Raw genomic sequence first — 22,517 nt, 5'->3', positions numbered from 1 at the left:
TTATTCATCAAAGAATCCTAAAAAAAGTATCACATGCAGGTTCCAAAAAATAATATTAAGCAGCACAACTGTTTTCAAAATTGATAATAAATCAGCATATTAGACTGATTTCTGATGGATCATGTGACACTGAAGACTGGAGTAATGATGCTGAAAATTCAGCTTTGCATCACAGGAATAAATAATATTTTAAAGTATATTAAACTAGAAAAGCGTTATTTTAAATTGTAATAACATTTCACAATATTGGGCTGTTTTTTTTTTCTGTATTTTTACCACAAAACTTCAAGATCAATTAAGAAAAGGACGAAAGTGTTACCATGGAGACGTAACCTGCGCATGCGCAGTAGCGCACATGTGTTGTTACGCATCCATGGAAACAGCTCTTATCTGTAGTAGGGGCATTTAGTTTACGTTTGCATTTTACATTATATTACACACTTATCAGTCTGTCAGGCTTTACAATTACAACGACTGTGACATGGCTCATGTCCGGACCTATAATCCGCGCGTTCGTGTGGGAAACTGGTATGAAGACGTGACTTTAAAAGAGGTGTGTTGTTTTGACGCATTTAATAAGGGTTAAGTTAAAGAGTGTGCCTGTAAAGTTTCATTAGTGAACTAAACCAAAGAGTATAGAAGTAACTAGTAGGTACTTCTATACTCTTTGACTAAACACACTAGTAAATGATCAGTGTCTCTGCAGGAAACCCTAAAGGACTTCATTCTTCAAAAAGACAGAGGCGAACTCACAGTCCAGAAAGAAGGAGCTTTGAAACAAAACATTTTGAAACCAGTAAGACAAAACAATTTTCTGATTATGACAGCCCAGATAGCAAAATTGTTGTGGCCCAGATCCGGCCCACAGTTGACACTTTCATCTGGCCCACATACCGCGTGGAATGATGGCACTTGGGCGGTCCGCTCCTGTTTGCCAGATTTGGGCCACAATTAAGCCATAGCAATGCCGCATGTCAGCCGTAAACAAAACAAATGAAGCAGAACTGGCCCACATCTGGCCCAGACACCAAAATTGCTGTGGCCCAATTCCGGCCCACACTTGACACTTTCATCTGGCCCACATACCGCGTGGAATGATGGCACTTGGGCGGTCCGCTCCTGTTTGCCAGATTTGGGCCACAATTAAGCCATAGCAATGCCGCATGTCAGCCATAAACAAAACAAATGAAGCAGAACTGGCCCACATCTAGCCCACAGTTTAAAGTTCAAAGGGTATGTGGGCCAGATGAAAGTGTCAACTGTTGGCCGGATCTGGGCCACAGCAATTTTGGTGTCTGGGCCAGATGTGGGCCAGTTCTGCTTCATTTGTTTTGTTTACGGCTGACATGCGGCATTACTATGGCTTAATTGTGGCCCAAATCTGGCAAACAGGAGCGGACCGCCCAAGTGCCATCATTCCACGCGGTATGTGGGCCAGATGAAAGTGTCAAGTGTGGGCCGGAATTGGGCCACAGCAATTTTGGTGTCTGGGCCAGATGTGGGCCAGTTCTGCTTCATTTGTTTTGTTTACGGCTGACATGCGGCATTGCTATGGCTTAATTGTGGCCCAAATCTGGCAAACAGGAGCGGACCGCCCAAGTGCCATCATTCCACGCGGTATGTGGGCCAGATGAAAGTGTCAAGTGTGGGCCAGATCTGGGCCACAGCAATTTTGGTGTCTGGGCCAGATGTGGGCCAGTTCTGCTTCATTTGTTTTGTTTACGGCTGACATGCGGCATTACTATGGCTTAATTGTGGCCCAAATCTGGCAAACAGGAGCGGACCGCCCAAGTGCCATCATTCCACGTGGTATGTGGGCCAGATGAAAGTGTCAAGTGTGGGCCAGATCTGGGCCACAGCAATTTTGGTGTCTGGGCCAGATGTGGGCCAGTTCTGCTTCATTTGTTTTGTTTACGGCTGACATGCGGCATTGCTATGGCTTAATTGTGGCCCAAATCTGGCAAACAGGAGCGGACCGCCCAAGTGCCATCATTCCACGCGGTATGTGGGCCAGATGAAAGTGTCAAGTGTGGGCCAGATCTGGGCCACAGCAATTTTGGTGTCTGGGCCAGATGTGGGCCAGTTCTGCTTCATTTGTTTTGTTTACGGCTGACATGCGGCATTGCTATGGCTTAATTGTGGCCCAAATCTGGCAAACAGGAGCAGACCGCCCAAGTGCCATCATTCCATGCGGTATGTGGGCCAGATGAAAGTGTCAAGTGTGGGCCACAGCAATTTTGGTGTCTGGGCCAGATGTGGGCCAGTTCTGCTTCATTTGTTTTGTTTATGGCTGACATGCGGCATTGCTTTGGGCTAATTGTGGTCCAAATCTGGCAAACAGGAACGGACCGTTCAAGTGCCATCATTTCACGCGGTATGTGGGCCAGATGCAAATTATGGCACTTAAGGCAGTCCCCTCCTGTTTGCCAGATTTGGGCCACAATTAAGCCATAGCAATGCCACATGTAACCCAAACACAAACCAAATAAACCACACCTGGCCACAGTTGATTTTTATACAAACCCTGGTCTTTCCCAACATTCCTCATGCAGAATGGAATGGTGGCACTTTTGCAATTCACTCCGGTTTGCCAGATCTGGTCCACAAGCAGGCCATTTGTTCAGCCACATGTGTGTCAAGAATTACATAAATAAACCATAACTGTGTGTTTTTGTGTGTGCATGCTGTGCCTGACACTAAGAGAAATATACACTAAAGAGAAATTTAAAAATGCCCCCTTTCTATGTTAAAAAAAGTTACAACAGATGATTTAAACACATTTCTGAAAACATTTGCATTATTTATTAATATTTTCAAAGAACAACCAAGTGCAAGTTTCAATTTTCAAAACTGGAAAGCAATCTAAAAAAAAATAGTAATAATAAACAAACACAAAATATGTGCATATAAAATATCTTAAAACTAAACAAAAAACAAAATATGTTTCCAGTTGGTCATCCCAAAAAAAAGACAACGCAGAAGTAAACACACTTTTAAAACACTGACAAATGGAGCCATCCAAAATTAAAGAATTTGACCTCCTTGACTGGGCCCATCTGCGTCATCATGGCAATCTTGCAAGCCTTTATTGGATACACAAAAAAACAAAAACTGTTGACTCAGTAACAGAATGCTGATTTTACAATAGTGTTTTACTAGCAATAGCACATTAATACTGAATGGGGAAAAAATGGACTGGACCTACCAGTGCATTAAACAGTTTGGTAACTCTAAAGGCCTATTTATACTTCTGCGTCGAACTCACGCCGTAGCTGCGTCGTAGGCTGTGTGTAGCGCGCGTACCCTTCAGCGTACCCTGACGTGCACCTCTCCAAAAATGTAACAACACGTCAACTCTATGTGGACGCAAGCGCTGTGATTTGTCTGCCAGGACCGCTCCCTAGGGTTTCACATGCTCCCTCTACAAGTGTAATAGCGCGTCAACGCGGACAACGACGCAAAAGTATAAATGAAAACCAACGCGTTGCCTACAGCGTAGAAGCTCCGGCGTAGGTCCGACGCAGAAGTATAATGAGGCCTAAAGGCCTTAATTGTTAACATTAATTAATGTATTAACTAGTATTAACTAACATGAACTGCATTATTTATTAAGCTTTTTTAATTTTTCAGTCATTCACTGTTTGTTCATGTTAGTTCACAACTTTTGATTTAAATAATGCATTTGGGAGAACATTAACTAAGATTTATAAATGCTGTAAAAGAATTGTTCATGCCTCATGTCAACTAAAGTAGTTAAAGGGATAGTTCACCCAAAAATGAAAATTCTGTCAGTAATTACTCTCCCTCATGTTGTTCCAACCCCGTAAGACTTTCGTTCATCTTCGGAACAAAAATTAAGATATTTTTGATTAAATCTGAGAGCTGGATCACTCCTCCATAGGCTTCTAAGGGATTGAAACTTGCCAGCCCAGAAAACGTATTAAAAACATTGTTAAAATAGTCTGAGTGACTACAGTGGCTCAATCTTAAGTTTATCAAGCGACGAGAATACTTTTCGTGCGCAAAAAAACAAACAAAAATAACGACTTTATTCAACTATTCATTTTCGGCTGCTTACCTGGCATAAACTAATATAATTTATTTTACTGGACATTTTAAAGCTCATAACCATATTTTATTGTTACTTGAAGAACTTAGAGTGCAGTGTTATGTTGCATCATGCAGTATTTGTGCAGAAAAGTAAGAGTAAATGTCTGTTACCTCAATAAATGTAAGGTCATTCCTATTTTATTTGTGTACATTTTAATCATTAGCATTACAAGCACACTCTTTTTACGACTAAAATAACAGTAAGGGTAAAAAAAAAAACTGAATTCCCAAACATGGAAATGGAAAAAACGGAATTAGCAAAAATGAAAAAGGAAAAAACGGAATTTGGGAAAAAATAAAACAGATTTTCTAGGGCCATAATCAAGTATTCAGACAGACCATGGTATTATACACATATAGCAAAAACACAACTGACTTACAGGTGTCTTGGGACCTCCTCCGTTTCTCCCTTTCTCTTCTCCCTCCGTCTCGGTCACTTGACAGATGAAGCCATTTTTTAATAAATGTTTCAATTTCTTGATCAGTGGCCGCAGCTGTCAGTCTATTGGTTCTGACCGTTCCTAAAAATATATAACATTGTAAATGCAAGGATGGATTAGACAACTTTTAAAATCTTAGGACACAATTAGCAGGAAGACAAGCATTAGCCAAATGCATACTTTGCCAGTGCCACTCTAAATAACATTTTGGCCACGGACAAGGACACTTTTTGTTTCCGGATGCCCAAAAGGCACAAGTTTAACCTTTTTTTTTAGCAAACAAGGGTGACTAGGAACATGTAATTGTATAGATATGTTTTCTTGTTTCAGAGGAGTTTAAATATGAAGAAACACAAAGGCCAAATTCCCTTAATCATCCATCACTAGGGATGTCAACGATAATACAATTGCCGATAATACATTTAATCGATACAACTTATCGATCATTGATTAAGCAGGTTCATGCGCGTGCGTGCTGCTCAACCGCGAAAGCGTGCCGGAGTTATGTTTGGGACCATTTTACACTTTCATCAAGACTATTAGTTTGTGTGTGCATTCGCAGCCTTTTGTTTTGTGCAAATGTAAGTTGTAATATTGTTTATTTTGTGGATGCCTATCTATATCTGATTTATCTCATATTGGATGCATTTGGTTAAGAATTAACTCTATAGTAAAGCGTCAGCTTCAGCACGTGCAGCTCAAACGGCAGTGCACGACTAATAATGACTATTGGGACTGTAATATTACATAACATTATAAAGAGAACAATATTGTAATAAAACATTGTGAATTATTTGGGTTTACTGCCGTGTCGCGTTGCTCCAGGAAGAGCGCGTCCACAACATGAGTAGTTCTGAATGAATGGCACATAACTTAAAGTTCACTTGTGCATGCGTCATTTTGGGCAGATATAATTTGTAATATTATGTTTATTTTGAATATATATGATTAATCTCATATAGGATGCGTTTCTTGTAGATAAACAACGTGCTAGCAAAGTGCTCCAGTTTAATGGTAGCAGATTCATTCAGCGCGTGCAGTTGTTCCAGGAAGAGCTCGTCCACAACAGTCACACATTCTAAGCGCATATGAGGCGTGTTGGTGACACGTTGTATTAGTAGTTATTTTTGATTATTAAATAATTAATTTAATTATCAACCACATCAAAACATTTTACAATCCTACTAGCCCTTTAATTATATTTAAAACCCTTCTCATTGATTTGGTGAGGAACATAGCGTTTTGAGCAGCATTTGCAGACGCTGTCATGCTGTTGGCCATAGCCACTGCAGTAGATGCATATCGCACTATAAAGGCTAACAGATCAATCAATTAATTGATTGTTAATTTAAATTATGATCGATCATGGGAATTTGTGAAAATTGACATCCCTATCCATCACAATGAGTAAAACCAAAGAATATAATTCTGATGTGCAGCAAAAGATTGTTGAGCATCACAAAATAGAAACTGGCTGTAAGAAAATAGCTAAATTATTTGAAAATAATTCAGAAGTTTCAATCAATTAAAGATGTTACAAAAAATCTGCCAGGAAGAGGACATGTCTATATTTGTCTTAAATTAAGACAATATAGACACGGTGAGGAGGAAAGTTTGTAGGGCTGTCAACTTTAGTCGTTTAGTCGAGTAATCGGTCGATGCCGTCTTGGTCGACTGACATTCTTATTGGTCGACCGGTTTTTTTTTTTTTTTTTACCAATAGAAAGAAATTTTCAATGATTTACTCCTTGATTTGTATTCCTTTATAAGCAGTTATATATTACTGTATAATATAAATCTAAATATAATTAGCCTATGGTTTATCCCCAACTTTAAATGCTTTAATTTAGGCTATTTTGTAACAGCGCCACAGTTTAGCACACACACATAGAACACTCGGTGGCTGGCTGCGCTGCTGCTTCGTGCTCACTAAGGGATATAGGTAGTTTAGCTGTATTCATTCAGTTAGAACGCTACTTGTTTCGGTTTTATACACTATATGTTTTATCTCGATGCGGCGTGGACGCACTCGAAAAAAAAAAGAGCGCGTCGCACCGCGACCGCGTTGCTTCCATCATGAGCGCGCACACCGCGCGCCTACATTTGAAATCGAACTTGAGCGCGCAAAAGACGTGAGCAGTCCCTTTAACGGCTTTATCATGCTGACTCAATAGATTGTGTTTTCTTGATATATTTTTGTTTTTATTTGTACACTTGAAGTATTTGAAAATAGCCTAAATAATGTAACAAAACGAAAATAAACCTATATGCGGTCCTACATTATTATTAGGATTGTTTTTTAGGCTCTCTGGGTTTTTTGTGTGTTTGTTTTAAAACGCCTAGATCGGCTGGACAAAAGTTAACCCATAGCTTTGAAAGTAAAGAAAAATATACAGCCTGTATAAACGAGAGCTTTTGTTAGGATGTTTCATTATGTGGCAGATAGCAGTTATATTTTTTGAGAGAAGGAAAGTGCACGCACGTTGTGGTAGGGATATTGTTAAGGTTTTAATGGTATTACCACTCTTACCGATACTGCTTATCGGTCCGGTACTTTAACAGTATTTTTATCTGTTCTTTTTGTTAACTATCTATAAATTACAGAAACGTTTGTCTGTCTGTTAACCACTTATCTCTTGAACCGTTAGTCCGGTGGATTTCAAACTTGACAGGTGTCTTAATCACACGACCACTAAACAGCGCTGTGAGATCCAGTGAGAAGCGCTTGAATTCAGCGAAGAACACAAATGTTTCAGTGATTTAAACCAGTTTAAAGGCAGATGAAACAGCGCTGACAAACAGGAGAAACACTGTGCGCAACGATACAGTCAGAAGGCTTTTCCGTACAAATTCTCATCATTTACCACGGATTTACTGTAATGTTAGCCTACTAATATTAACTGCACTATGAAATGTGAGATATATATATTTAATTGTATTCAGCAAGTAAACATCTGATCTGATAAACGCTGCGCTGCAGTTTGGACTTTGAGCCGAGCTAATAAATGTTCAGTGTGGCACGATTATCGATTTATCGAACATTATCGAACATTTATCAAACACTTGATATTGTTTTATTGAGAAAATTTATATTGCGATAATTTTCATTATCGTTTTATCGCCCAGACCTAACTGTAAAGTATACTTCTTTTTAGTAAGGGATGCATCAGGTAATATGGATTGCCTGTTGCATCAGTTTCTTATTGTATGAGAGCTCCATGTGTGGAGATGGACAGCTATGTTTGGGATTGTTTCCACAATAAAGCTTTTAGTGACAAACTGCTGGCTGTCATACCCGTGCATAAGTATGCATTTAAGTGTTTACTTTTTTTAATCAACCTTTTTTAATAATTACGTAATTTGAGCAAATATGCATCAAGCATGCAAGCAATAGAGAATGGACTTATTAGACTGAAGATGCAATGTACTGTAACACTTACCAGTAATGACATCTTTCAGCTGCAGTTTGTGGAAAGCTGTTTTGCCATTGATGCCACGCCAGTTAAGTTGTTTGCCAAGGGAGTTGGTAATACAGTGCCCCATAACCCGCCAAACGCTATCCTTAACATCGACTCCTCCAATGAAGCTCAATGCAGTAATCTAAAAAAGATCATTTAAAAAAACAGGGATAAATGTTTTATATAAACACTACTCACAGTTACCCAATTCAGAATAAAATAAAAAATACATAAAATCACTTCACACTTAGTTGGCATTTAGAACAATCTCTTTGTTGGATACTTGCTTTCTTAACCTGTTATCTACTGTAGGACTGTCAATCTATCACTGATGCAGTTCCATATTCAACTGAAAACATGAAGTTGCAGTGTCCTTGAGGTTTAAACACAAGATTTTACACCACAGTAAAAAAAAAAAAAAAAAAAAAAAAAAAAAAAAACGAGTTTAAAATATAAATTTTAGTTTTCCATGGTCTAATAAAGTGGAATATTAATATATTGTCTGATTAAAATTTAGTCAAATTGAATGTATGTTGGAGTAGTTTATGCAATATTGGTAAGGCAAAGTGTTAGTTACCATTTTTTTTTTGAGGTCAGCCTCTTCCCTCAGACGTTTTTCCACAGCCAGCAGGGAGGTAAGATCTTTCAGCGGCAGTAAGTCTCTGTCGATGGGATCCTGCCCATGAGCAGGTTCGCCCATTTTCTGCATGTTCATCAGGATGACTTTTAGTTGATCCATCATCATTTCCTGATTTGTAAGAATTCTATGCAGAAGAGCTAAAAATAAAAGACAAACATGTGATTTATGCAATTTTGACAGATAATTAATTGTATTCACCTGTGAAAACAAATCTAGAAAGAGACATGAGGACTTATTTAATAAATCACTTACGAGCAAGACCACTTAAAGTAACTGTTCCCGACTGTTGTGCTTCAGAACTTCCCATAGACCGACTGGGTTCGGGGCTTTTTTCAGCACGCCAGGGCTCAGGACTTGTCATCTGCTTTGGGGTTTGAGGCTTATTTTGAACTCTTCTCTTTATTGCAGACTCAATTGCAAAGTTTGGTCCTGTTATCTTTGGGGCTGGAGGCAACGATCCTGTTTGTTTGACCAAATCTTCGTCGTCACTCTCAAAACGAATGTTTGGTCTTGTCAGGGGGCACAGAAAATAAAATCAAAGTTTATTTTAATCAATTTCAAAGATCAGTCTCAGTCTAGTCTGGTAGTGTCTCAAATTTCTGCTGTTCCTGTTCCTCCCTGCCTGCCCTGTTTATCGCTTCTGTCACCACTATCTCCTAGTTGCCCAACTGTTTCCCTTAAGAATCGTCAATGTTTTGTGTTCCTGCCTTTATCTGCCCAGCTGTACCCTTTTTTAGATTTAAGCTTGTATTTAAAGCCAATGTCCAAGGTTTCCCTAAGCATATATTACAAGCATATTACCCCCCAACCAATCTAAACATTTAGCAGAAATGTTAATGCACTAACAAATCTAAGATCTCTTTAAGTAGTGACACGTCATCATGGTCAGAGTTTGAGGCCGAACATGTAATAATGTTAGGAAAATAATCAAAATGTGTGTTTTTGTTTTGTTTTTTACTAATAATGCGATTTAATTGACTATTTTTAAGCTCTTTATCTTCTGTATTATTCAACAAAGACAAGCAATAAATCATTGTATAATATGGCTGGAAACTGGGAATCTTTAGTCACCTCATGATCATGATTAAGTCACCTCAAAAAATGTTTTTGATGGAATTACATACTGTATGTATTTATAAAAACTTTTTTTTTTTTTAAATAATGACACTTTAAAAAATAAGTTTTACACTTTAAATTACACTTTTTAAATGTAGCTTATATAAACGAATATAGCTTCAAAACATAAACATAAAAGCAAGTAAATATTAAATAGGAACAAAAACATATTACAAGCAATAAACATCTTTTTTTTTTATGCCTACAGCAATAGTAGTAGAATGGCACTTTAATACTTACAGCCTTTTTCGCTTTTTCTTCGGAATTTCGTCCACAGCTTCTTCCTCTGCTGTCTGAAGGTCGGTTTGTGTTTCCGCTTGAGGAAGTTTCAGACGAGCAGCTTTGTAGGTTGCTGTAAAGAAATATCATTAGATCTTTTTTTTAACAAGTGAAGCCTATTGGTAAATAATAATATGTCCATACCAGCTTTATATAAAATTCTAACAGAATATGCGTCCCACATGTTTCCAGGTTGCTCCTCACTTCTTATGGCCTTTACTAATTCATCACGTCTGTATTGAGCAGGCCATTGACATATTTCTTCTTCAACCCAAAGTGCTGGTACCACTTCAACTTCTTGGGTTTCTAGAAACTCTACAATGTAAAACATGACCTAGAACAGAAAGAGGCACAAAGTAACTAACATTAAGAGTATGCACTTATAACTTTTGGACTTTTTTAATTTAAACAAATGAACATAATTAGAAACCATTTTTTTTTATGATAATCATAATAAGGGCTTTAAAAGGTGAATGATGATTTAAGTGCACATAAATGTCCTTATTAACACATGTTTCAGAACCAATGCAAGTTATTAGAAGTATAAATATGGTACACACCTACTGAGATAAACCAAGGCAGGCTGGACTCTGTCACTGCTGTCTAATTGTGATGCCAGTCTGCACATAAATTCATTTTGAAAAAGATTGGACTATCTAAAATTCAGCTTTAAAGTCTACCAAAACACCACGCTATGAATGACATTTAGGATGGGTCTGCATGAAGAAGTGGAATGACAACAAATCCAACCTCCACAGGCAACCGGACACACTTCTGCATTTTGGCATCTAATGTTAAGCACATCAGCTTTGGTGACAGATCTGACACAAAACAAATTCCCAAATCAGTGGACACAATGGGATAATCAAAGAACTTTGCAATGTGTCTATATTCTTTGCAGACAATATATTCCTCATTTTCAAAGACAATTATATTCTGAACCAATAGTATCTTATTGTTCATTTTTATACATCTGTCCCTCTCTGATGTGTTGATGACAAACTCATCTATCGACAGTTCCTTAAATTGGGAGACCGCTCCTGTGAATCCTTCTGGAACAGGTCCATCTGAGTGCAGCATTTTCAATTTTTTGTGAGCTTTCTGGGTTTCCTCATCATTTAAACTTGTTGAATCAAGTTCTGAAATTCTGCGTATAACTTGCTGTAGTGGAGAGCTAGGTTTTCTAACCATTCCTTTAATTTTTTTTAAGTAGTTTTCAAAAGGAAACCCTGATATTAAATCTAAGTGGCCATGCACCTTCACATCATCACTGAGATGAGTTAGACCATGTATGTTGTACACTACAAAACAGTGACCATAGAGTTCACCAAAATGCTTAACAAATGATCTAAGTAGTGTGTTTGCAAAGTCATTTAACAGCAAACAATATGTTGGACTTGCCAAGATATATATGCCCACAGACAACAACATAAAATTTTGGTAAACCTCAGTAGTCAGCACATCCCTCAAAACTACTGGACCAGTGTAAAGTAAGAACTGCCTAAGTTCTGTTGCTTTCCATCGTAACCTTTCATCAAGTGCCCTTGGTCTTCTAGCAAATTCAGAGGGTATGTAACTCTTGAGAGCAAGCAGTTTGCCAGAAATGATAGACACTTGCCTGGATGAAATACGGTAACTCAACTTGCCGCGAGTTCCCATCCACAAATCAAGCAGACGACGCACCACGCCTAAGCACACTAAATGCATATAGTCATGTGGAAATCCACTAACCATGGGAACAGATGTTTCACAAAATGGGGAATGTTGTACATGGTGGTCTTCATCCTCTGCATTTGAAAATGAAACATTGGTTCTTACCCTAGAATTAAGTTCTGGGAATGTCATGCGATTATTAATGTAAATGCCAGACTGTACACATTTATCGCAGCCACTGTATCCATTGTGTGACTTAATACCCTTAATAAAAGCCCTTGCAGGAGCATCACAGATTACCGAGCACACATTCAAGAAGAAGGTCTTTCCATTAACAACAAAACCAGTGCTCAAGGATTTCAACTCACAGACCAGATCCTTCAGATATTCTGACAATGACTGAGGCTTCGAGTTCCCACAGTAAAGAGCAATCAGCACAGGTTTCCTAGTGTAAGCCTGGAGCATTCCTAAAATTGGCCAGAACTGTACACCTGAACTTTTAAAAATTGGAAGACCATCCATGTTTAATTGTAATTTGAAGCTGTGATGATTCCGGACAACTAATGTAAGCTTCTGAAATATGTGGCTGAACATTTTCTGTATACCAAAGTAATGGAATGATCCACTCGCCAAGGAAACAACACTATAATGAGTCTGTGTTTTGAGTAATGTTCTTGCATCTTTTGGCAAAGATGGGTGATGGACTTTCAGTATCGACAAAAGGGCAGACAAAGCAATCAATGAAATGCGAAAATGTGTTGCCCAGTCTCTCAAACATCCTACTAGATCTTCTTTAGTAATATCAAGGCTATCCTCGTCACTTGCTGATTCACTTTCCCCATCACTTTCTGATCCACAGATTGGTGGCAAAACAAAGCTTGAAGTAACTACTTCATTTTCAACACTATGCTCTTCATTAGTACAATCCATACTATCCTCATCATTCAAAGATTTCATAAACTGGGTGACTCTTTTAACAGCCCTTTTCCTTAAATTGCTGCGAGTGATATTCCACTTTTCTCTCTCCATGACACAGTAATTACACCTACAATTACACAAAGTGCAGTCATTAATGAGGTACGCTGAAAAAAGAAAAGAAAAAAAAAAAAACATTTTTTACATTGATACTTTTTTATTTTGTACCACATGAAATGTATCAGCAGCTTACCTTAATGGTGACAGTGAATTCTAAACTGTAGGCTTTTATTCCCACCAGCAGTTTTCTGTAGCAAATCACATTGACATGTGTTATTAAGGTGAAAAACATCCTGACTCAAAACAGTAAATAAAAAAATAAAACAAAGCAGACAAACTAATTTTAAAATGACTAGGGTATACTAAAAATGTGAAATACAGAATACCTGAACCAACTTGCTCAATAATATCTATTAGGCTATTATTACTTTGTAATCATCTCATAAAAGCTTTTATTGTAATAAAAAGCATGTAGTAATTTGTGCATTATTGTAGTTAACGAAAAATGCTTTCACAAAGTAATACAACTAGTGCAGTTACTGCAGTATTACTGTATGCCCAATGTATAAACATGAATAAAATATTACACTAGGCTATATACATTTTTCATCGTTGTGCCAAAATAAGCAAGAGTTAAATACTTTCACCGTGCAGAACCGACTGAAGATTGGCAAGATGAGCAAATATAAATATATTGGCGCGCCCGTTCAATCGATTCATTTCGCATTCGAGAACCATACTAGATCTAGCTTAGAGTTATACTGCCAAAATTATGTTACTTCGAAATTAGAAGTTATTCCATTAACTCACACAACATGGATATAACGAAGCAATCGCCTAGAAAATATAAATGTATCGATTATATCTTACCTTGATTGTTTGCAGATTTCGTCCTCCCTCCAACTGACAATCCTCTGGCCTTTTGGTTTCGAGCTCCTTTTTCGCGCTTTACAGCTACGTTTAAATTTAAAGGCCCGAATCGTCGGTTTGATTTTTTTCAACCTCTAACTGACTTTGGTTTCGAGCGCCTTTTTCACGCTTTACAGCTACGTTTAAATTTAAAGGCCCGAATCGTCCGTTTGATTTTTTTTTTTTCAAAGACAACTTCACATGCAGTAAATATTTTGTTATAAACAAAATAGAGATCTTATCTCTAATAAATAAGTAAGCTGAAACAAAAAAAAATGAAAAAGTTAATTATCAAAATAATAATATTTTCTCACAAGAGCTTCACTAATTTGTCGTTCATTTAATTATATTTCATAAATTATAATGTTAAAATTATATATTTTTTTATCTTTAAGAAAGATAATGTATAGCCTAAAATGACAGTTGCATAAATGTTAATTATATTAAGCCAAAAATGTAATAAAATTAAATGTTTATTTATTTATTTAAAATGTTTATTTAAAATATTACAATATTTTTTTATATTTTCAATATTTTCAATATTTTAATTTTTTCATTTGATTATAGCTATTTTAAATATTTGAATATTTTAAGGGGGTTTCAAATATTACCCTTTGTGGGGTCACACGAACAGTGAATCACAACCTTTTTGACCTATTCTCCACTACAAATCCAGTGCGTTTGTTATAAAAATAGCCAAAGTAGGCTACAACATGTTCCTGGCTCAACATCTTTCTTGATCCTGGAACAGCATTCATATCGACAAATTAGAATTGAAGTTTGAAGTTATGCGAAGTTAAGGCTTTCAACCATGCTTCTATCAGTGTTATTATAATGTCCCTCTGATTGTAGGGTTAGGGTTAGGGTTAGAGTTAGGACTATTTTTATGAACCGGAATGATGTTCCTAGATCAACAAAAATATGTTGATACAGGGACATGTACTTGGCAAAATCATTGTGCCCCTAGCTTTGCACAAATAGCAACTAAATATCTTCTTGCACATCCCAAAACCATAAAAAAACCTCTTCATAAGTTTGAACTTAGACACTTGAACTTTTCTAAACACTCTACCTACAAAACATATGTGAGCACAATGTCATAACATGTGGCCTCACATCCAGCCTTAGGCCATGTGTCTACCAAAGCGTTTTTAGCCAGCTGAAAATGCTATGGCAATCTGAAAAGGCCTAGCTGTGAGCGATTGTGTTTTGGCAGTGCAGCGTTTTTGTTGTTGTTGTTGTTGTTGTTTTGTTGAGATGCTTTGTTGCTATACAGAATATCTGTGGCACAGTTTACTTGTAACTGATTTCCCTGATAATTTGTATAATACTAAAAATGTTTGTATAGTACGGATGTCATATAGACACGTATGTTCGGAGACCAGAAATATTATTTTTCCATCTACTCTATTTGATGTTGTACAGAAAGAATGTTGTGACAGTTGGTCAGTGTGGTATGTGTGGTCCATTGTGATTGGACGGTCTGGTAGAAAGTGACAGTGATGAGCGTTTTAACCAAAGTTTAACATTCTTTAACTCTCGCCGATCTGTAAAAAATGCTGAGTGGTCAGCGCTTTATAGCCAGATAAAATTTTTTTAAAAACGCTCAGCACCTCGTCACACTCATGGCGTTTTAAAAACGCGGCACTCCCATTGAAAACAATTGAATAAACACACCAGTCACGTGAAAAAAAAATGCATTGGTGTACACGAGACACAGCCTGTGTCTGCTGCATCTATACCAAAAAATATTGTTAAATGTTGTTAAAAAAAATTTCAAGGCATTTTCAAAGTCTGTCCTTTTAAGCTAAATTAGTCATTGTCAGAAGTGTTGATAAGCCAGACTTGTCACGTAGGTTTACATTTTTGGGGGGCATATTTTGATTCGAATGTGGGCCAAGTTAGACTTACACCCTGATTAGCCAATGCTGACTGTGCCATATATTTTCTAAATGTGGTACAAATTGTTATGAATTATATGGGCCATATTTGCCATGTCATATGGGTGGCACTTTCGGCTCACACCCAGATGAGGCAGTGCCACTGTACCATATCTTTGCCAAAACTGGCCCAAATACATTTTAAGATAACTGGGCCTCATTTGCAGCATTATATGTGGGCCACTTTTGGCTCACATCTAGATGAGCCAGTGCCACTGTGCCATATATTTGCCAAACCTGGCCCAAATATGTTTTAAGATAACTGGGCCACATTTGCAACATTATATGTGGGCCACTTTTGGCTCACATCCAGATGAGCCAGTGCTCGATGAGCTATATCTTTGCCAAACGTGGCCCAGATGTGTTATAAGATAACTGGGCCACATTTTCAACATTATATGAGGGCCACTTTTGGCTCACATCCAGATGAGCCAGTGGTCACTGAGCCATATCTTTGTCAAACCTGGCCCAGATGTGTTATAAGATAATTGGGTCACATTTGCCACATTATATGTGGGCCACTTTTGGCTCACATCCAGATGAGCCAGTGGTCACTCAGCCATATATTTGCCAAACCTGGCCCAGATATGTTTTGAGATAACTGGGCCACATTTGCAACATTATATGTGGGCCACTTTTGGCTTACATCCAGATGAGCCAGTACTCGATGAGCCATTTCTTTGTCAAACGTGGCCCAGATGTGTTATAAGATAACTGAGCCACATTTTCAACATTATATGTGGGCCACTTTTGGCTCACATCCAGATGGCCCAGTGGTCACTGAGCCATATCTTTGCCAAACCTGGCCCAGATGTGTTATAAGATAATTGGGTCACATTTGCCACATTATATGTGGGCCACTTTTGGCTCACATCCAGATGAGCCAGTGGTCACTCGGCCATATATTTGCCAAACCTGGCCCAGATATGTTTTGAGATAACTGGGCCACATTTGCAACATTATATGTGGGCCACTTTTGGCTTACATCCAGATGAGCCAGTACTCGATGAGCCATATCTTTGTCAAACGTGGCCCAGATGTGTTATAAGATAACTGAGCCACATTTTCAAAATTATATGTGGGCCACTTTTGGCTCACATCCAGATGAGCCATTGGTCACTGAGCCATATATTTGCCAAACCTGGCCCAGATGTGTTATAAGATATCTGGGCCACATTTGCAACATTATATGTGGGCCACTTTTGGCTCACTTCAAGATGAGCCAGTGGTTACTGAGCCATATATTTTCCAAACCTGGCCCAGATGTGTTATAAGATAACTGGGCCACACTTGCAACATTATATATGGGCCACTTTTGGCTCACTTCGAGGTGAGCCAGTGCCACTGTGCCAAATCTTTGCCAAAACTGGCCCAGATGTGTTATAAGATAACTGGGCCACATTTGCAACATTATATGTGGGCCACTTTTGGCTCACATCCAGATGAGCCAGTGGTCACTGAGCCATATCTTTGCCAAACCTGGCCCAGATGTGTTATAAGATAACTGGGCCACATTTTAAGGATTATTTGTCGGCCACTTTTGGCTCACATCCAGATGAGCCAATGGTCACTTAGCCATATCTTTGCCAAACCTGGCCCAGATGTGTTATAAGATAATTGGGCCACATTTTCCACATTATATGTGGGCCACTTTTGGCTCACATCCAGATGAGCCAGTGGTCACTTAGCCATATCTTTGCCAAACCTGGCCCAGATGTGTTATAAGATAACTGGGCCACATTTGCAGCATTATATGTGGGCCACTTTTGGCTCACATCCAGATGAGCCAATGGTCACTTAGCCATATCTTTGCCAAACCTGGCCCAGATGTGTTATAAGATAATTGGGCCACATTTTCCACATTATATGTGGGCCACTTTTGGCTCACATCCAGATGAGCCAGTGGTCACTTAGCCATATCTTTGCCAAACCTGGCCCAGATGTGTTATAAGATAACTGGGCCACATTTGCAGCATTATATGTGGGCCACTTTTGGCTCACATCCAGATGAGCCAGTGGTCACTTAGCCATATCTTTGCCAAACCTGGCCCAGATGTTTTATAAGATAACTGGGCCACATTTGCAGCATTATATGTGGGACACTTTTGTTTCACATCCAGATGAGCTAGTGCTCACTGAGCCATATATTTGCCAAACCTGGCCCAGATGTGTTATAAGATAATTGGGCCACATTTGCAACATTATATGTGGGCCACTTTTGGCTCACATCCAGATGAGCCAGTAGTCCCTGAGCCATATCTTTGCCAAACCTGGCCCAGATGTGTTATAAGATAACTGGGCCACATTTTTAGGATTATATGTGGGCCACTTTTGGCTCACATCAAGATGAGCCAGTGCCACTGTGCCATATCTTTGCCAAAACTGGCCCAGATATGTTTTAAGATAACTGGGCCACATTTTTAGGATTATATGTGGGCCACTTTTGGCTCACATCCAGATGAGCCAGTGCCACTGTGCCATATCTTTGCCAAAACTGGCCCAGATATGTTTTAAATAACTGGGCCACATTTGCAACATTATATGTGGGCCACTTTTGGCTCACATATAGATGATTCAGTGACACTGAGCCATATCTTTGCCAAACCTGGCCCATATATGTTTTAAGATAAGTGGGCCACATTTGCTGAAACATATGTGGGCCATATTTGGTTTACATACAGATTAGTCATTGTCAATTGTGCCACGTTTTTGCCATAGGTGGCCCATATTTGGTTTGTCATATTTGGGCCATATTTGTTATCTATCACATGGGCCACTTTAGGCTAAGATTCAGATTACACATTGCCATGAGTGCCGCATCTTTGCCTAAAATGGCCCACATGTGATTTACATTTTTTGGCCCATATTTGCCATTTTACATGTGGGCCACTTTAGGCTCAGACACATTTGGTCCGGGCCATAAGAAGGCCACCAGTGCCGAATCATTGCCTGAAGTGGCCCACATCCGTCTGCTATCTGGGTAAGAGTCTTTCAACAATGCTGCAAGATGATCGGGTTTATCAGATAAAATATCAAGAAGACCGATAATAATTAATACCCTAATTGTCTATTATTCAAAACCCTTTCGTAAATGGTTTGCTTGAATTGTAACTATGCTTTATTTGATTTTTTTTTTTTTTTATCTAATGCAATGATGCTCGGACATTTTTAAAGTCACAATGAAATCAAAATTGATTTATCCGTGCACATCATTATTATTTTTTTAATTCGTGTACTAATCTTTAAAGGGATAGTTCACCCCCCCCCCCCCCCCCCCCCCCCCAAAAAAAATGGACACAAAATATTTTGTCATCATTTAAGTTACTCACCCTCAAGTTGTTCCAAACCTGTACGAGTTTCTTTCTTCTGCTGAACTCAAAATAAGATATTTTAAACAATTTTGCTAACCAGACACCATGACTTCAATAGTAGGAAAAAAAAAATTACTATAGAAGTCAATGGGTGCCGTCAACTGTCACCAACATTCTTTAAAATATCTTCTTTTGTGTTCAGCAGAAGGAAGAAACTCATACAGGTTTGGAACAACTTGAGGGTGAGTAAATGATCCCTTTAACCAAAACAACTTATCCTTCTTCTTTCAACGACATCTATTCTCTCTCCTACTGGCGTCTCACATGAGATCACAGCAATAGTAAACCACAACCTTCAATTCAATTCCCGATGGACAATATCAAGTCCTGCCCCTACATTTATTCTTGTTAGAGAAGCGTTTTCACTTGGATATATGTCATAATAGGGAAGAAAAGATGCAACTTCCGTCTTGTGTCGACTTTAACTGTGACTGTTTGTCTGCTAAATGTGAGACTGATTATATTTTTTGTTTAGGTGAGTTTATCAGTGACGCAGGATGGCTTTCTGCACTTTGGTGACACAATCATGCTGGTGAACTCTGGAGGTGGAGAGCATGACCAGCGTGGCACTTGTGTTCTTAGCATCATTGGCGACATCAGTAATATCGCATCACGTTCAGAGACAAATTCAGTCCCCCACCTTCTCGGGCCCCTCCAAGTGGGGGGATCCCACAGCATGACCCCTTGTGTTAGAAACGCCTTTATCATTACAAGGTATTGCACATGCACATTCAGATGTACTCAATCGCACACACGTAGTTTCTGATCTGTTATATCATGTGATTCAGTGTTGATGGGACCTCAGATGGAGAGCTGCTCAGATACGATCAAAGCTTTGCCCTGAGAACTACTGCAGACTTTGCCGGAGAGGTAAACAAGCGAATGAAATGTATGCACAGTTGTTTTGTAATTGCTGAGTTTGCCATATCTTAACATGCAATCTGTTTGACTCTACATAGCTGTTCCTTTCCAGTGATCACCGAACATTTCTGAAGTGTGCTAAGAAGTCTCGACTACAGGAGTTGAGTTTGGTTGAGAAGTTTGATTTCCTGTGCTGGTGGAAGGTCCTTTACTTTGACCCCCAAGAAAGGCTTGAAAATGAGGGATACCCTGTTCAGGTGCACACACTTTTGTTTTTATTGGCAACTTAAAGCAACACTATGTAGTTTTTCAACCTTCATAATATATTTCCAAGACCCTTGTGATGGTACATCGATTTACAATAGGTTAAATGACACGTCTGCCATAGCCTGACGTGGTCTGTATCGCTTTTACTTGCACTATGTAACTTCGGGTTTCGGGTAGTAACCCGAGCACAAAAAGAACTACAAAATTCGACTGCTTTACGGCATACGTCACTTCCCCCACCACTTTCTCAAATTGTCTGTGGCCTGGGAGTCTCCCGCATATTGATAGCGTCTCCCTGATGCCCGCAAATTAGTTCAAATCTCCCGGAATCTAGAGCGCGCATGCGAGACAGAACATACTGCGCGCATAACATACATAGCACGTGCACGGCAGAGAGAGAGAGAGCGAGAGACCTTGCGAGTGTGCCTCACGAAAGCTAGTCAACCCGCCACCCCCCCCCGTCAACAATCCAGTCACCAAGATATACCTCCCTGAAATGACTTCTTGCAGGTTGGGATGTCTGCCATTGTTGATTCCAAAGCCGGTGCTGGATAAACAGCGAGCGTGCGTGCGACCGTAGGCTGCGGTAGGCTAAATTATTTACGACAGCGGTAATGGACAATTCCTCTTCCAACCTGTAGGGCGACCGCTGAGGAAAAGTTACTTGGTGTTGCCTTAATAACCTGACGTGAATGCTTTGTTTTGGCAGGTGAACAGCAAGGTTTTGATTTCCCACTTTAAGACAAATCAATGTCTGGCTGCACTCAGCAATCACATCCTATGGTAATGTTTTATTTTATACTGTAAAAGTTTCAATTCAAGTGTTGAGGGAATGGCTTAATATTACAAGTTCCTAATCAATAAAATCCACTTTGCATTCTTCATTTTCTTGTTATCTTGTCAAGTCAAGTCAAGTCAAATATATTTATATAGCGCTTTTCACAATACAGATTGTATCAAAGCTGCTTCACAGTATCAATCAAAAAGACATCCAAGTTTGGTAGAGCTGATCAGTGGTATGATGGGTCATTTAATTTGAATCTTGTCTCACTCAGAAATATGTAGTTGCATTAAGAAGTCGGTCATTTAATTTGAATCTTGTCTCACTCAGAAATATGTAGTTGCATTAAGAAGTCTCTTATGCTCATCAAGGCTGCATTTATTTGATCAAAAATACAGAAAAAAACAATAATATTTTAAAATATTTCAATTTAAAATAATGGTTTTCTATTTTAATATACTTTAACATATAATTTATTTCTATGACACGAAGCTGAATTGTCAGCATCATTACTGGATATAATCATATATTATCATTTATTATATATATTATCATTATATAGTATATTATCATTTAACATTGTTGTATATAATAATAATTTCTTTCAAAAAAGAAAGAAAAAATTGGCTGACCGCAAACTTTTGAACAGTAGTGTATATTGTTACAAAAGATTTCTATTTTAAATAACCTGTTCTTTTTTTACTTTTTATTCATCAAAGAATCTTGAAAAAAGTATCACAGGTTATAAAATATTAAGCAGCACAACTGTTTCTAACATTGATAATAAATCAGCATATTAGAATCATTTCTGAAGGAACATGTGACACAGAAGACTGGAGTAATGAGGCTGAAAATTCAGCTTTGCATCTCAGAAATAAATTATATTTGAAAGTATATTCAAATAGAAAACCATTATTTTATTTTATTTCACAATATTACACATTTTTTTCTGTATTTTTGATCAAATAAATGCAGCCTTGATGAGCATAAGAGACTACTTTTAAAAACATTAAAAAATAGTAATTTTTCCAAACTTTTGACCAAATATTTATTTTTGATGATTTTAAATAAAATATCAAAAGGATAAACAATGCAGATTTATTTTTTACAGCCATCTTTGATCATATTTACCAAGAGGGCAAATAATTCTCACCAGCACTGTATATATATATATACATATAAACTTGAGCTTTAAAACAGGTCAGTCTAATTTAATGTTCATTTTGTGGGGATATTTACTAGTGTTTTTCTTTTCTGTTTGTGTGTTTAGGACTCCTTTTGGTAAAGAATATGAACTCACTGCTCACACCTTCTTGGACTCCCATAAAGCTGAGCGGGACAATAACCATTGGCTGTTTTTTACCGCTCATCCTGCCAATCAAAATGAAACCCTGATGCAACTGCAGCAAGACACAGTCATAACGGATGAGCAAAGAGAAAACCAAGAGGACACACAAGTAAAAGAGTGCAGTTAAAAAGAACAGAAACATAGAAGGAAAATAACACAATAATAATATCAATAAATATTTTTGAAAATTATTTATTTCTTTATATATTTACTATACATATTTCCATTCGTGAGCTCTATTGATTTTTCATTTACAAACTAGAGAATTCCATAAAGCCCTAAAGGGAGAACCTAACTCACTGTTGCCCCCTGCGGTTGAATACTCAGCTCAAGATTGCAATGATTATTTAGCATTTATTCAAGCAATCT

At 38.2% G+C, this 22,517-nt stretch overlaps 2 protein-coding genes across 4 annotated transcripts; one reads left to right on the top strand and one right to left on the bottom strand.

Moving 5' to 3' along the window:
* Window positions 1-475: 475 nt before the first annotated feature.
* cfap161 (cilia and flagella associated protein 161) lies at window positions 476-22,339 on the top strand. Its single transcript, XM_056236033.1, has 7 exons — window positions 476-553; window positions 707-796; window positions 19,367-19,605; window positions 19,680-19,761; window positions 19,851-20,009; window positions 20,729-20,802; window positions 22,071-22,339. The coding sequence occupies exons 1-7, from the start codon at window positions 482-484 to the stop codon at window positions 22,273-22,275; spliced, it is 921 nt and encodes a 306-aa protein (XP_056092008.1). The 5' UTR covers window positions 476-481; the 3' UTR covers window positions 22,276-22,339.
* On the bottom strand, window positions 2,997-12,735 carry LOC130071312 (uncharacterized). Of its 3 annotated transcripts, XM_056236025.1 has the most exons (8): window positions 10,604-12,735; window positions 10,188-10,377; window positions 10,005-10,116; window positions 8,901-9,157; window positions 8,586-8,785; window positions 7,991-8,150; window positions 4,491-4,631; window positions 2,997-3,083 (listed from the first exon to the last, which is right to left on the bottom strand). In XM_056236025.1, the coding sequence occupies exons 2-8, from the start codon at window positions 10,372-10,374 to the stop codon at window positions 3,025-3,027; spliced, it is 1,116 nt and encodes a 371-aa protein (XP_056092000.1). In that variant the 5' UTR covers window positions 10,375-10,377; window positions 10,604-12,735; the 3' UTR covers window positions 2,997-3,024. The 3 variants fall into 3 exon arrangements, 2 of the variants coding, with proteins under 2 accessions (XP_056092000.1, XP_056092001.1); XM_056236026.1 differs by lacking the exon at window positions 10,604-12,735 and having other exon boundaries at window positions 10,188-10,449; XR_008803992.1 differs by lacking the exons at window positions 2,997-3,083; window positions 4,491-4,631; window positions 7,991-8,150; window positions 8,586-8,785; window positions 8,901-9,157 and having other exon boundaries at window positions 10,031-10,116.
* Window positions 22,340-22,517: the final 178 nt, after the last annotated feature.

The sequence above is a fragment of the Rhinichthys klamathensis genome, unplaced genomic scaffold (assembly GCF_029890125.1).
Source record: "Rhinichthys klamathensis goyatoka isolate OS25496 unplaced genomic scaffold, OSU_Roscu_1.1 h1tg000436l_1, whole genome shotgun sequence".
NCBI lineage: Eukaryota > Metazoa > Chordata > Actinopteri > Cypriniformes > Leuciscidae > Rhinichthys > Rhinichthys klamathensis.
This window is presented reverse-complemented; position numbering and strand designations above follow the sequence as displayed.

Excerpts from the sequence above, each read along its gene's own strand:
- cfap161 (XM_056236033.1), top strand. The coding sequence starts at position 482 with ATGGCTCATGTCCGGACCTATAATCCGCGCGTTCGTGTGGGAAACTGG. Across the intron at positions 19,762-19,850 it reads CTGCAGACTTTGCCGGAGAG|CTGTTCCTTTCCAGTGATCA; the intron begins GTAAACAAGCGA and ends GACTCTACATAG. Across the intron at positions 20,010-20,728 it reads ATGAGGGATACCCTGTTCAG|GTGAACAGCAAGGTTTTGAT; the intron begins GTGCACACACTT and ends TTGTTTTGGCAG.
- LOC130071312 (XM_056236025.1), bottom strand. The coding sequence starts at position 10,374 with ATGTTTTACATTGTAGAGTTTCTAGAAACCCAAGAAGTTGAAGTGGTA. Across the intron at positions 10,117-10,187 it reads TAGAATTTTATATAAAGCTG|CAACCTACAAAGCTGCTCGT; the intron begins GTATGGACATAT and ends ATTTCTTTACAG. Across the intron at positions 8,151-8,585 it reads CTGACCTCAAAAAAAAAATG|ATTACTGCATTGAGCTTCAT; the intron begins GTAACTAACACT and ends GATCTTTTTTAG.